At 21.9% G+C, this 15,953-nt stretch overlaps 2 protein-coding genes across 2 annotated transcripts; one reads left to right on the top strand and one right to left on the bottom strand.

Annotated features, from left to right (window-relative positions):
* The first annotated feature begins 3,012 nt into the window (after positions 1-3,012).
* On the top strand, positions 3,013-11,906 carry LOC551658 (anillin). Its single transcript, XM_006561263.3, is given in 24 exon segments — positions 3,013-3,164; positions 3,231-3,361; positions 3,424-3,810; positions 4,092-4,417; positions 4,493-4,706; positions 4,825-4,952; positions 5,055-5,168; positions 6,603-6,703; positions 7,005-7,177; positions 7,268-7,480; positions 7,646-8,171; positions 8,274-8,563; positions 8,661-8,760; positions 8,829-9,055; positions 9,147-9,254; positions 9,595-9,794; positions 9,886-10,018; positions 10,109-10,358; positions 10,430-10,594; positions 10,675-10,931; positions 11,012-11,182; positions 11,269-11,491; positions 11,556-11,700; positions 11,763-11,906. Coding segments are annotated over 24 exon segments (4,728 nt in total). The 5' UTR covers positions 3,013-3,127; the 3' UTR covers positions 11,872-11,906.
* A 1,016-nt stretch (positions 11,907-12,922) lies between these two features.
* On the bottom strand, positions 12,923-15,053 carry CPR28 (cuticular protein 28). The gene is made up of 3 exons (NM_001270830.1): positions 14,975-15,053; positions 13,886-14,133; positions 12,923-13,718 (listed from the first exon to the last, which is right to left on the bottom strand). The coding sequence occupies exons 1-3, from the start codon at positions 14,981-14,983 to the stop codon at positions 13,658-13,660; spliced, it is 318 nt and encodes a 105-aa protein (NP_001257759.1). The 5' UTR covers positions 14,984-15,053; the 3' UTR covers positions 12,923-13,657.
* Between the last annotated feature and the right edge of the window lie 900 nt (positions 15,054-15,953).

Below are 15,953 nucleotides of genomic sequence, written 5' to 3'. Positions count from 1 at the left end.
AGAATTTTGTGCTACTTGTTGTTTATTGCCTACATTTCCTTCTATAAAACCTTTAAAACATCTGATCAAATTGAATCTTGGAAATAATTTTATTTCAGTGTTAGATAATTTTACTCAAGACAATTTTCCAACATTAAAATATTTAGATTTGACTAATAATCTAATAACAAATTTGGAATCAATGGGAACATTTTATACTTTACAAGAATTTTATTGTGGGAATAATAAAATAAGAAATATAGCACAAATAGAAAATATTAAAACTTGGCAAACATTGCATGTTATAGATTTTTGTAATAATCCTATAAGTACAGATGAATTATATAAAAAATTTATCATATTTCATTTAAGTAACATTGAAGTAAGTAGAATCTTTAATTATTTTGAATTATTTATAAAAAATAATTAAAAATTATGAATGCATATGATTATATTACTAGTAGTATATTTCTGGAGAATATGTACGAAATTCTGATATTTCTGAAGCAAGATGTATATTTGGTAATAAATTTGATAAACACATGTTAAATGCAATATATGCAACAGATCATTTAACAAATATTACACAACTGAGTTTAGTTGATTGTTCTTTATCAAAAGTATGTTATTAATTAAAGTATATTGTCAATTTTATAATATTTATTTATTAAATTCTTCTATATATTAGGTGGATCTTTCAGCAGAATTTCTACCACTGTTAGAAAGTTTAGATTTAAGTAAAAATCGAATAACTTATTTATGGGGTCTTCATTCTTTTAAATATTTACGCACATTATGTTTAAGTTATAATTGTCTTGAAACATTTAATGGAAATAATTATGAAAAAAATAATTATACATTCCCAAAATTGTATACTTTATTTTTAGATCATAATTGCATTAAATCAGTAATGAGTATTACTAAACAAAAACTACCAGTAATAAAACATCTATTTTTAAACAATAATTATCTTCAGAATATTAATGGTAATATTTTATATTATTATATGTAATTATATATAATTTAATAATTATAATTTAATAATTATATTAATTTTATTATTTTTTATACATTTATATGAAATATTCAGAAATAACTCATTGTTCTACATTGGAATATCTAACTTTGGATTATAATGCAATTGAATTATTAAATGTAGAAGATTTCATTGAAAATAATAATCTAAAGTTTTTATCTCTTGAATATAATAAAATAAAATCATTGGAATTTACAAAATCATTAAAAAAATTACAAAAATTATATATTGCTCATAATTGTTTAACAGTAAGTAAATATTATTATGTAATTAAATATATAAAATAAATATTGAATTTAATAATTTAATATTATATTTCAGAATAAAATTGAAATACAATATTTATTATTATTAAAAAATTTAGAAGAAATAACGTTTGAAGGAAATCCTTTTTGTAATGAAATAAACGAAAATAAAATAATTTCTCAAGATTTTGGAATTAAAGATGCAACAATTTAAAAAATTTAGTTTAAAGAAATAAAGTTTGTAAATTGTATTACTTGATTAAATTTATTTAGAATAATTTTAATAAATATAATTTTAATAAAAATATAAAATTTAAATATGAATCATGAAAATTATTTGAATAAATTTATATATAATAAATATATATATAAAATAATCAATAATATTTATACATACTTATTTTATGAATTAATTTTTGCGAATGACTCGTACTTGTTCATTTATATAATTATTATTACTATAATTTATAATTTATACAAATGTTTATATTACATAATTACACAGTGTTAGTAAAAGAAACACAAACTTTATGTTATGGAATAATAGAAGGGAAACAAATTAATATAAAAATAGCTTAATCAACAAGCGAAGTAAATAAAAGCTATCTGCCCGAATTTGAAAAATTTGTATTCTCAAAATAAAGTGTTTAAGAATAATTGTTAAAATATTTATTAATTTTGATTTACAATGGTTACTTTTCTTTTTCTATACAAAAATAATCCGATAAAAATGAAGAGGAAAAATTACTATTCAAATTCCATAAATGAAATCTAATATTTACCTATTATTTGGTAATTCTATATAATACATTATATCATCAAATAAATGGCGATCTATGATTTTATTGCGTTGCCAAACATATTTCTCTTTCATACTCTTGTTAAATTTTATTAATTATTTTTCTATTAAATTTGTAATATTAGATTTTGCACACGTAGTTGCACTTTCAGACAATATATAATTTTATTTTACAATATATTTTTTATATAATTTAAAACAATATATAATTACAATAACAATATATAATAAACACGACTTATAAAAATTCGTAAATTAAATTGAAAAAAAAGAAAATATATTCTGTGAACAAAAAATAATTCACAATGTATTATAAACATGTACAAGTGAACTTATATATTTATTATGAATTTTTGAATAATTATTAATAATGATGCAAACATGATATATAAAAATTTACAAAGAACGACAAAAGAGTAATACAAACAGAGATATATTTCATATTTTATCTCATCTTTAAATATTTTAATAATATAAAAAAAAACTTACCAAAATTATTATATTTTATAACTAATAATTATAAATAATTTTTTATAAATTATTTTATTTTATAAATTGTAATTATATTATAATATAATCTTTTTATATTATAACGTAATATATAAATAATATATATATATATATAATAAATAATTTTTCTCTAGATATATCTGTGTATTATTTTTACTATTTTTTTAAATTAAATTTTATTAAAATAAATTATAAAAATTTAAAATAATTAAAAATTAAATACTATCAAATTTATTTTAAAATTTAATTTTCGAAATTTTCAAAATATATATTGTAATAACTATTAAGTATATTATTAAAATTATAAGAATCAAATTAACAAATAATAAAAAAGATATATATATATATATATGATGTATATATATATCAGACTTATATATATGATATATATATATATCAGACTTAAAAATTATTAAATTACACTTTATATTTATACATTGCTTTGAAAGTAAAAACTTTCATTATTTTGTCCATCATTTGTATATCATATAAATTATTTTATCTTTATATGATAGGTTATATGATAAGGTTACAAATTATAAATTATTTAAGAAATAAATGGAATTAGAAACAATATTACGAAAGTATACAACAGGTAATAAATATATTTATATATTAATAATTATTTATTTTTAATATGATTTTAATATTATGCTTGTAGCAAAAACAACATCGGAAGAAAATGAGAAAAAGGAAGATGAATATTTTCAAAAAATATACGAACAATGGAAGGGCGTTAAAGCTAAAAATAAAGATTTAACTTATAAAGTGATTCCTAAATTTTATTTTAAGGTAATATATACAAAATATGTGAGATTTTAAAACAATTTTTTTCATAATTCTTATTATTTCAGTTACCAAAAGAAGATGAAATTTTACCACAAAAATTACGAGAAGAAACACGAGCATTATTTTTACAAAGACGTTCACGACAATTATTAGATAATAATGAACTTAAAGCATTATGGGTATTATTAGACAAACATCATAGTCCACCTTTATCAGGAGAAGAACAATTAATTAATTATGAAGATTTTAAAAAAGTTGGTAAATTAGCTGGTGCAAAATGTAGTCCATATTTTACTGCAGTTGTATTTGCTAAATTACAACAAGGTGATCCTCATGGTAGAATTAGTATAATGGCACTCTTTAATTATGTTATGAGAAAAGTTTGGTTACATCAAACAAGAATTGGACTTTCTTTATACGATGTTACTGGTCAAGGATATTTAAGAGAATCAGTAAATATTATTTTATATTTTTATACTTTAATTAAAATATTCATTGTCTTAAATTTTTCATATCCTATAAATCATTATATAATGTACAGTATTTGTTTTATCATACCTTAATTACATATTTGCATTTATGTAATTTATATTGAATAAATTTTATTTGTTAATTAAAAATATAATATAATACAAAATATTTATTTATTATAAAAATACAATCACTGTATTAAATTAATATAAATTGTTATAATTGATAACGAAATCCAATTTTTATTGTTTGTCTTTTACAGGATTTAGAAAACTATATTTTAGAATTAATACCAACATTACCTCAACTTGAAGGACTTGAGAAATCGTTTCATTCATTTTATGTTTGTACAGCAGTAAGAAAATTTTTATTTTTTCTTGATCCTCTTAGAACTGGTAGAGTTAGAATACAAGATATTTTGGCATGTAGTTTTCTTGATGATCTCTTAGAATTGAGAGATGAAGATTTACCCAAAGACTTGCAAGAAGCAAACTGGTTTTCAGCTCCATCAGCTCTCAAAGTTTATGGACAATATTTAAATCTTGATAGAGATCATAATGGAATGCTTAATAAAGAAGAACTTGCAGGGTAATTTAAATTAAATGATAAAACTTATAAATTTAATTTATAGTCATAATAATTTCAATAAGTTATTTTTAATAGTTATGGCACAGGAACATTAACTGGAGTATTTTTGGAAAGAGTATTTCAAGAATGCTTAACATATGAAGGAGAAATGGATTATAAAACATATTTAGATTTTGTTTTAGCATTAGAAAATCGACATGAACCTCAAAGTTTACATTACTTATTTAGAATTCTTGATATTAATAATCGTGGTTATTTGGATACTTTTTGTCTTAATTACTTTTTTCGTGTATGTACATATTTTGTATTAAATAATTTGCATAATATTATATATATATGACCTATTTGCAGATATTTGCATAAAAATTTCTTTTTTTAATAAAGTTTTTCAAACTTAAATCTTTCAGGCTATACAAGAACAAATGACAATGCATGGTCAAGAACCAGTTAGTTTTGAAGATGTTAAAGATGAAATATTTGATATGGTAAAACCAGCAGATCCATGTAAAATTACATTACAGGATTTATTATCATGGTATATATTTAATTTATTTATAATTTTAAAATTATAGTTTTTAAAAAAATACAAAAGATTTATAATTTATATTTATTTTATATTTTATTTTATATTTTCTAGTGGACAGGGTGATACAATGGTCAGTATCTTAATAGAATTTCATGGATTTTGGGCATATGAAAATCGTGAAGCTATGGCAGCTGATACTGGTGATGAATCATCCCATGTCTGAAAATAAAGATTCATAAAATTGATACATTCCCTGTATAGATTAAATATATTTATAATTTTAAATAATATTTTACACAACAATAAAGATATTAATTATTATATTTCTAAATTTATTAGAAATTTTAATTTATATAAAAATATTTACTTTAAATGAATTATGATTTAAAAATTTTTTTAAAATTATTATGTATTATTTAATATTAATTTTTGATATTCAAAGAATTTAAAATTTTTTATATTTAAAGAATAGTATAAATTAATTTTATATAAAATTATTTATAAATATTTTTTAAATTTAAAATACTAATTTTTATATTAAATTATATTTATTTATTGTAAAAAATACTTCTTATTCCATCAACCAATAAAAACACTCCATTTCAAATTGACCTATACAAACGTACATTGCCCCTCTTTGAGTACAGGTTTAATGACGTTTTATATATAGCTTTGCAGTTGCTCCAATCCCACGAAGATTTTTCGGTTAATCTTTGTATGACGCTTCTTGTCATGTTTGAATTATTCGAAAGTTTTTTCATGTATTATATTATTTTTGTTGAGTTAAAACTTTATCATTAAAACGAATTATTCAGTGTGAATTTGTATTGTGTTTGTTAACACAAATAATTATAAAGGATTGGTTGAAATAAAAATAATATCGTTTAACATACCATGGACGCATTCACTCAAGTAAGACTCTTTCAATTGCAACGCACAAATATAACGATAATAAGTATTTATAGAATTTAAAAAAATATCTATGATTAATACTTAAGATATTTTTTTTTTTAATAAAATTTCAATTAACATTTATTCATCATCTTTTTTTTTATTTTTATTATTATTTTATCGTTATTTTTAATTTTTATTTTTTTAACAAAAATTTTTAATCTTTTACTTTTATCTTTTTACTTTTATATAAATTAATTTTATATATTATATGAATTAATTTTAATAAACTCATTAAGATAACATATAATATTCATATTATAATATATAATAACTATATGAATTATTTATTTTTATTTGTTAATATTTTTAATTAATTAATTTTGAAGTAAAAATAAATTGATTTAACTAAACAGCGAATGTTGGAGCGAGCAAAGTCAAGAAGAGAAAAATTAGATATTAAATTATCAAATGCTGGACATGATGTAAAAAAAAGACGTAGTCCTTTGAAGGATGCAAATGCTATTTTAGCTCAAGCTACAAGTAACAATATTTAAAATCAATAATTTTTTATCTATATTATTTTTTATAATAATAATAATAAATTATATTTATTTATATTTATAAAATAAAATATAAAATTTCTTTTTTAAGTATTAAGATTATTATTTTTTTATTAGTTGCTAAGAGTAAATCTCCAATTAAATCACCTATGAAAATAGATGTTACATCTTCAATAAAATCTCCAAGAAAATCTACATCTAAATGTTCTACTGATGAAAATAATGAGCATATAAATAAAGAAAATGGAGTGATTGGACTTTATAATGTAAAGACAAAATTACAAAGGCTTGGTAAGCTGTATTCTGGTAAGTTACATTTCATAATACAGCTTGATTCAAATTAATTTGTTTCATTATATTACTTTATATTAATATATCTTATTCTATATTATTTCTGTATGATTAATAAAATGAATAAGTTTTAATAAACATAAGTTATAATTATAATTAAAATTATAATTATAATTATATATAAAATATAAATGTTTTATTTTTATATTATTTCTTTCTTTATTACTTTATTATTATTTTATATTGTGATTTTTATAAGATCAAACAATATTTATAAGTTTAAATCATGAGAAATATTATATATTTTTTTCTTTAGATGATAGTAGCAGAGAATTAAGTTCTCCAATTCATAGAACAGAAGAAAAATTTAATGCAGAAGAAGAAGTTACTGAACAGAAACCATCTAAAAGAGGAGCTAGACTTGATAGATTAGCAGCTCTTGCTTCAACAATTAATAATTGGGAAGATGATCTTTCACATCCAACTTTGGTACATTCCAATATTAATAATAATTAATATTTTATATATATTAATAAATAAATTTATTAATTGATTATTGGTAATATAAATAATTTATAGACTAAATCATCAGATAATAAAATAGATAAAAAACAAGTAAAATTGAATATGCAAGTAAAATCTTTCTCAGAACCACAACAGATATTAGAACCACAACCAAGCACAAGTGGGTATATTAAAGAAAATAATAACAGTAAAGATATTTATTTTAAAAAAGAAGAACTTTGTTCTACAAAACAATTAAAATGGGATAAAACTATATTGGAAACATTAGTAAGTATTTTATTTTAAATATAATTTTTTATTATATATATCTAAAGTTTTTCTAAATCAATTTTTATCAATTTTTATATATAATGATTATATCGAAGATGAAAATTTATTCTAAATAAATAAATTTATTCAAATAAATTTGTCAAATGAAAATATTATTTACAGGAAGCACAAGGCTTTAGTCGTACAAAAAGCGATAATCGTCTTATATATGATTATAAAGCTTGTTCTCAAGGAAAAGATATAGATTCTCCAAATTCATCACCTAAATATCTTTCACAAAGTCAAGAAATTATTACTACAGTTCGCGAAGAAAAACGTAATAAAAAAATAGAAGATTTTTCAAAACATACTGACATAAAAAGTCCTAATACTCCAGGAAAAATATCAAAAAATGCAATATTGAATACAAATAATGCTCTAGCACCTAGAATTGGTAGTTCTCCTAAAAATTCTACTCAATCTAGCCCAGGTTCTGTATTGAGCAAAGCTTCATTATTTGAATCTAAAAATACAGAAGCAAAAGTAAAAGATCCTATTCAAATGACACTTTCTGAAAGAATGGCACTTTTTGAAAAAAACAAAGGAGAAGCACCATTATTACCTAAGGCACCTCTTACTATGTCTATTCCACCAAAAAAATTACATGAGAAAGACAAAAATAATTCATCAACATATATAAACAATACAGGTATTTTTTATGTTATAAATACAAAAATATGGATTATTATAATTAAAAAATAGTTTGTTGTTATCTTATATATCTTATGTATTTTATATAATTTTGTTATAGTAAAGGAACGAGTTAAAACTGATATTCCCAATAGTGCTGTTAATGTTAATGTTCAACGAGAAAAATTTGAACAAGGATTAAATATACAAGAATTAGAAAATAATATTTTACGTAATACTTATTTAGAGCGACAACGTGAATTGGATATGTTACGTTCCCGTTTTAATAGAAATAAAGAAATGGCACAAGCAGCTGCTGGTTCATATATTAGAACTAGTGAAAGTAGTGAAGGAAAATCAAATTCACCTAAAAATTCTCCAATTTGTCCAGTAAAACCAACACCTGCACCTGTATATAGATATTTTATTTTTATTTTATTAAATTTATTATAAAAAAAATTTATAAATTTATATAGAAAAAAAAATAATTAAATTTTAAATTATGTAGGATCATGTTGTGCCACCTCCTCCTCCACCTCCTCCACAGGTTTCTAATGAAAAATCAATTCCAAATCAAAACAAAAATTTTGAATCAAGTAAAAGACAAGGTAAATATACATATAATAATATATAATTTGATATTTTTTGTTTAATTTTAATTTTTTATATATAATAGTTGTAGGAAGTCCAATAAAAACACAACAGGTAAAAGTAGCATCTGAAATTAAACGCATTCGTGTTGCTCCACCTAAACCTGGACATCTTTATCCTAATCTTTCTGAAATTGAAAATACAACAGAAACAGATACAGAATATACTGTCAATAGTACAGAAGCAGAAACTGCTACTTTAGATGAAAAAACTGATACAGAAACTGGAACAGAGGCTGAGTATTATGTACATGTACGAATGACTAATAATAAAAGATAAATAATATAATATTAAAAAATTATATTTTATATGATTTTTATAGCTGTATACATTGAATTTGCAGGATAATGGAATTGAGACTGAAAGTGAAGAAGAAAGTGAAGATGTGAATACTAGTCTTGGTAGAAGTATTTTACGTGCTGTAAATGAACAGTCTTTTCTAAGCAAAAAAGTATATATAATGTATCTCAATTTAATAATTACATATAAGAATTTTAGACTTTTGATTTTTGCAACATTCAAAAAATAATTGATTATCAAAGATGAATTGTCAAACAGAGTCAATATAAAATATAAAAAATACGGAAAATATAATTTTGACGCAGCGGTATCAACCGCAATAAAATATCTTACTTTTTTACAATTGTACCGTTTATAATCTAATATACTTTACTTAATATTATAATTATATTATTATATATTATTATATATTAAAATTTATATTTCATAATAATATACATATATATATATAGTACATATAATGTGCATATGTAATATTTTAATTATTATAGAGATCAATTGATCCAGATCCAGATAGTACAACTTCCGATATTTCAGTATTAGATGAAATGGATGAATATTTAGATGAATGTCTTGCACAACAAGAAATACATAGTGGAAATATTTATATAGAAGAAGGACCAACTCCTCCCAAATTAAATAAAGGTGGTAAGAGTCCATCAGCAACTTCAAATTTTAAATATAGAGAAGGGTAAGTTATAAAAATTAAATATCAATATAATTTTAATGCTTATAAATTTGATAATTGTAATAATTATAATAATTATTTCTTATTTTTTAAGATTATCATATCGTTCACCTATGAAAGAAATCTCTTCATCATCTCCTAAAAAAGATGAGCCATATATTGTAGATGGTGAAAATTGTGTACCGTTAATGCATAGTGTCAGTTTTTATAGACGACAGCAATCTCAAGTGAGTTAAGTAAAAATATGTAGTAATTTTTAAAATTAAAATTAAATTTTTTAAATTTGAAATGTAAAATTAAAATTAAATTGATTTTAGACGCCAAAAACGCCTGTACGTATAATATCAAGAACACAGGAATCTACTGATACTTATCCTGATGTACAACTTAATGCTAAAAATGAAATAATTTTGGTAGAAGAAAAAATAAAACGATTATTAGATGAAGTATGCAAACAGCAAACGATTATTGGTCAAGCTAGTCAAGCATTAAATTTATGTACTTCTACTGTAGAATTTAATGGTTCCAGGGAACAAGTTGAAGGAGAAAGATTATTACTTGTTGCCAGTAATTTTATATATATTTTTATATTAAAAATATTCATGAATTATATAATAATTAAAAACGTTTTCTAATAGCTCATAGGCGGCAAGCTGCACTAAATGAAGTTCAACGATTAAAGGTAGAAGGTACTTTAAAACCTGTTAGTCCAGGATCACCAGAAGTACAAGAAAGTGGTTCTTTAACAGTTTCTGCTATTACTTTACCTTTTAAAAAAGGTTATTTTCGTAATATGAATACAAGTAAGTAAAATATTTCCAGATAATATTAAAGATAATATTTAAATTTTTAAAATTTATTTTTTTTTAATTTTAAATTCTAGATACATGTCTTCATTTTGTTTGTTTGATGCGACATTTAGAAGAAATAGTTGCTACACCAGTAGTTATAATAGAACCTGGTGATTCATGCCTTCGATTTCCATCAACATTAAAATTAAATGATTTATACAGTGATTTTAAAATTACTGTTGAAATATATTCGTTGCAAACACAACCCGAAATGTTACCACATGAAATTAAATACCATATTAATAATGGTAATGGAAGTAGTATTAATAGTAATAATTGTAATAAAAAGGTAAGTTCATATTTTACTTTATTATATATTTATATCACATAATTATACATTTTTATTAAATATTTATAAATATTCTGCAGTTAGCGAATAAAACACCAAAAAAATTTTTAAAACAAGAAAGTAGATTGGTGATGCCTAGTGTGCAAAGCCCAGCTGGACCATCTGCTGTTAGATCTCCAGCTTTTCAACTATCTGGTTATGTTATTTTTAGTTTGAAAGAGATACATCGACAACAATTCACGCTTAATAAGGTAAATATAATATAATAAATATGTAAACAAAATAATATGAATATGAATTGATTGATAAAGATTAAAAAGATTATAAAAATTTATAGGTACCATCGCAATCCCCACTAGAAGGTCGATTACAAATGCATGTTTCATGTGAACTTTCGGTAGCAGTTGAACATAGAGGATTTCTTACAATGTTTGAAGATATATCTGGTTTTGGTGCTTGGCATCGTAGATGGTGTTTACTTAAAGGTTCTACTTTATCATATTGGAAATATCCTGATGATGAGCGAAAAAAGACTCCAATTGGAAGTTTAGATTTACAAGGTAATTATAGTTTTAATATGATATTTTATTATGATTTAAAATATAATTCATTATTATGTTATAGGTGTTAATACAACAAATGTTGGATTAGTTTCTCGTGATATTTGTGCGCGTCCTAATACCTTTTTACTTGAAACAATTAGAATTGCAGAATCTGAAGATACTGATAGTTTGATTATGGTCAAAAATGGATCAACTACAACAATTAGGTAAATATTCTATTGGAAATTTTATTTCATTATAAAATTAATTGATCTTGAATTACTTTTAGGCATCTTTTATCAGCTGATACAAAAGAAGATAGATTAGAATGGTGTTCTAAACTTAATAAAACGTTAAATTTGATACATGCTTGGGGTGGACCATCAACATTATCATAATAATTTCTATAAAAATTCTAATTTTTATTTCATAATAAAAAAAAAAAAAGAAATCTTAGCGTATTGAAATACGCTTATCATTAATTTAATGCGTATATGCATTTATATATAATGTATACTTATGTATACTAAATAATGCAATTAAATTTTAATTGAAAATAGTTTATCTATATTTAAAATTTATATATTATAAATATGATAAATCATGAAAAAACAATATTTTGCTAAAAATTAATAATATTAATTGTTTGTAATAGTTATTTTTTTATTGTGGATATAACACAATTTCAATATGTAACTATTAACAAATAATTATTCATTTTAGATTTTAATTGAATTAAAATGCTTCTAATAAAAATAAATACATATAAAAGAAGCATTTTTTTTGTAAGGAGAAAAAGAGAGAGAAAGATTCAATATTACAAAATCGATAAGAGATTTTATATAATTTAATCTTGAGATGCAAAACAAAAAAAATAGAAAAATATATATAAATTTGAATTATTACAATTTTAAAATGTTATGAATTATGTAAAATTTAAAATATTTATAAATTTAATGCATTCTAATGAATTAATGTAATTATAATATGAATATGATCAGAATTTTTGTAGGTTATTTGAATATTTTGAAAATTTTAATTATTTGCTTTATAATTAAAGTATTGAATAATACTATTAATAATAGTATTAAAATGATGTAATTGTTATATTGTAAATAACAAAATCACAGTATATTAAAATCGTTACTAACAAATATATAGCCATAACAAATACATTTATACAAGTATTTTTTTCCTGTAAAAGTTAATATTGCTTAAAAATCATAAATTTTATATCTAACAAATTTTTATATTTTTTACTTTTCTATATAAAAATTTTATAGTGTCAACATTAAACATTTAAAATAAAAAAAATCAATAAATTATTTTTCTAATATTTTTATTTATCAATTCTCAAAATTTATTTATGAAAAAAAAAATTGTCTTGAATGAAATTAATTGTTTTTGTTATATATCCATATTCATGTAGGAAGATTATTATGCACATGATAATTTGTATATATATTTATTTGCTCAATTCATATCTTGTTACATACATACAATATAATTATAAAAAAAATTATTCATTTTTACGCAAATTCTAAAATGCGTAAATGAGTGCTTCGTCGTCGCTTCACTAAAAATGGATCGTGATTGGAACTTCTAGCGCCTCGTTTAACATATTTACCAGTAGTTTCTTAAAACTATATGTGAAATAATTTGTTTATTCATTGGCACGCATTTCACAACTATAATGTCAATTATATTATGTATAAATAAATATTTATTAATATTTCTTCATTTATCTTTTTTTATTTTAATTATATATTTTTCATTTAATTTTTCTATAATATCTCCATTTTATTGAATCTTTTATTAGGAAATATCATAAATCAAATATTATAAATCTGTTGATAATTTATTTTTTAAATTTAATCTTTAGTTTAAATATTTAGTACATTTGATTATCGATTGATTATTTTATTTTATATATTTTTTTTATTAACATTATTATTTTCACATTGCAAATTTAACGTTCATAGAAATAAACATGTGAGTTGAGTATATAAAAATGAACAAAAGGAATTAATTGCACGAATAATATAGAAAATGATCATGCATATTAAATGAAGTGAATAGCGTGCCATACGATTTAAACATATACGATACACTTATATTAGTGTATATCGATAGTCAGAAAGTCCTATATAAGGTTAGCGCATAATTTCAGATCTTACATTTTTTTTATTTCGAAACAAGATTGATGGTGGGATGAAATCCATCCTTGTCAGCAGTGTAATCAACCCTTTAATCAAATCAATTTTTGATATGTCTTTAGTGATTTAGCTTTTATGATAATAAGAAAATATATATCTATTAATATATATATTTAATATCTTCTATATCTTCTTATTTAATATTTTTAATGAGTAAATTTAATCTCAATTAATATTTTAATTTTCAATATTTTACCTGTAAGTATGACCATCAGGTGATGTAAAGGAGAAGCTACCAGTAACATCGAGGGATTCATCATCAGTACCCTCATTTTTTAATTCTGCAGTTTCCTCTCTTTTTTGACCATCGCTTTGTTCATAACTAAAGTGATATCCACCTACTCCAATGTTGTTTTGTTCTTCCTGCTTTATTATCGTGATTTCATTTGGATTAACTTGGGGTGCTGCAAAAGCTCCCACTATTACTGTTACGAAGATAAGGATCTGTATATAAAGAAAGATTAATTATTTTATAATGATTTAACTGTTTCTGATATTTTGGGGAAGTATTACATTTTTGTTAGTATTATTATATTTCTATAATTTTATATTTATAAGTATAGTTTTAAAATTTAAGTTCCATTTTTTTCAGATCGAAAATAATTAATTGTATTATTTTGATATAATCACGCGTTTAAAAATACATATTGTAAATATCTTGCAATTTAATTATTTTACATTTTTAAAATATAAATCTCAAAACTCAGCGATTTTATTCAATTCCAGGTTCATCATCACTATTGAAGACGTCTCAACTTTATTATATAACAAGAATTTTTTATTTCATATTGGAATTCAGATTTTTCGAATGAATTCTTTTATATTCGAACGATTCAGAATATAGAGATCCTTCAGAATTTAATGTTCGAAAATGTTCTTACTATTTACAACGTAATTTATAAATTACTATAAATTATTATGGTCATATTACCTTAACGCACACATACAGTCAAAAAATATAAGATTATATGTCACAATATAAAAATTCATCAATTTTAACGACGAAACATATAACGATTTAATTCAAATCTCTCCATTTTTTATACAAGATTTGCAATGGACCGTTATCATCGCGCAGCGAAATTATGATTAATCGTCAGTGCGTGAAACATCGTACACGCACAAATGTCACAGTCCTCTTCACTTTCACTGTTACGTAAAAAAAAATTTCGGAGTCTGCGGCTGAAATCATCGGTGATCCCTATCTGTGCGAGGAAATGTGGAACGTTCACGCGACGCCTAATGTTATGATTTCTTCTTTTTTAGATTTAACTGTGAAACCCACCGTCTTCATGGCAAAAACTTCTTCGTGCGAATTGGACTTCTGTCCCTTCGTCCTTAAACGACGAGTGATACGTGACACCAAGGATCCACGGTGCATCTGCCTTTATATAGTCGGAAAATCGCGGGTGTTGCATCCCCACCTGGTATTAGACTTGTCGGAGATTCGCGGATCAGTCTCTCCCCTAACAGTGCTAGAACGCATCCGCGATGCAACGATGCAAGTGTCTCTTCTTCGGAAGAACGTTTGCATTCTTTGCCTGATGCTGTTTGTCTTCAATACTGTCGATACATATCTATACCTTAAGAAAATTGAGTTTCAATAAAAATTTCGAATAAAATTTAGGACTTAAAATGCATATAGATAGCAATAATAATAATAATAATAATTTTCCATTTTTTTTTTTTCCTTTTTTTTTTTTTTAGATTAAATATAAATTTAGATATAATTTTGCACAATATATATAAAAATGATTCATATTTCATGAAGTATATTTGATAAAAATTAAAAAAAAATTAATGGTTAGATGGTATAATAATCATATATATAAATCTAATAAATTTTTAATTATTTTTAATTTCAAATTTTACATCATTTCTCTGAAGAGAAGAATTCCTTATCAAAAAAGCTTTTTTAAACAAAAGTTAGCATATACTTTTCCAATAAAATATCCAATATATTACACACATATATATATATATATATATATATATATATATATATATATATATATATATATATATTTCTAAGATATATATATATTTCTAAGATACTCTATTACATAAGTTATTGAATAACATTATAATAAAAGAATTAAATATTCTTTTCTTTTTGCAATTTTACTATAACTAATTTTGGATAATAAATTGTTTGCATCTAATATTATTTAATAATTATTTAATAATTTAATTTTGCATAAATTGTTTTTTTCAAATGAATTTGATTAGAAAATAATAAATTAATGAAAAATTTTACTAAAAGA

The sequence above is a fragment of the Apis mellifera genome, linkage group LG6 (assembly GCF_003254395.2).
Source record: "Apis mellifera strain DH4 linkage group LG6, Amel_HAv3.1, whole genome shotgun sequence".
NCBI classification, from domain to species: Eukaryota; Metazoa; Arthropoda; class Insecta; order Hymenoptera; family Apidae; genus Apis; species Apis mellifera.
The sequence above is the reverse complement of the archived record's forward strand: the minus strand, read 5'-3'. Positions and strand labels throughout refer to the sequence as shown.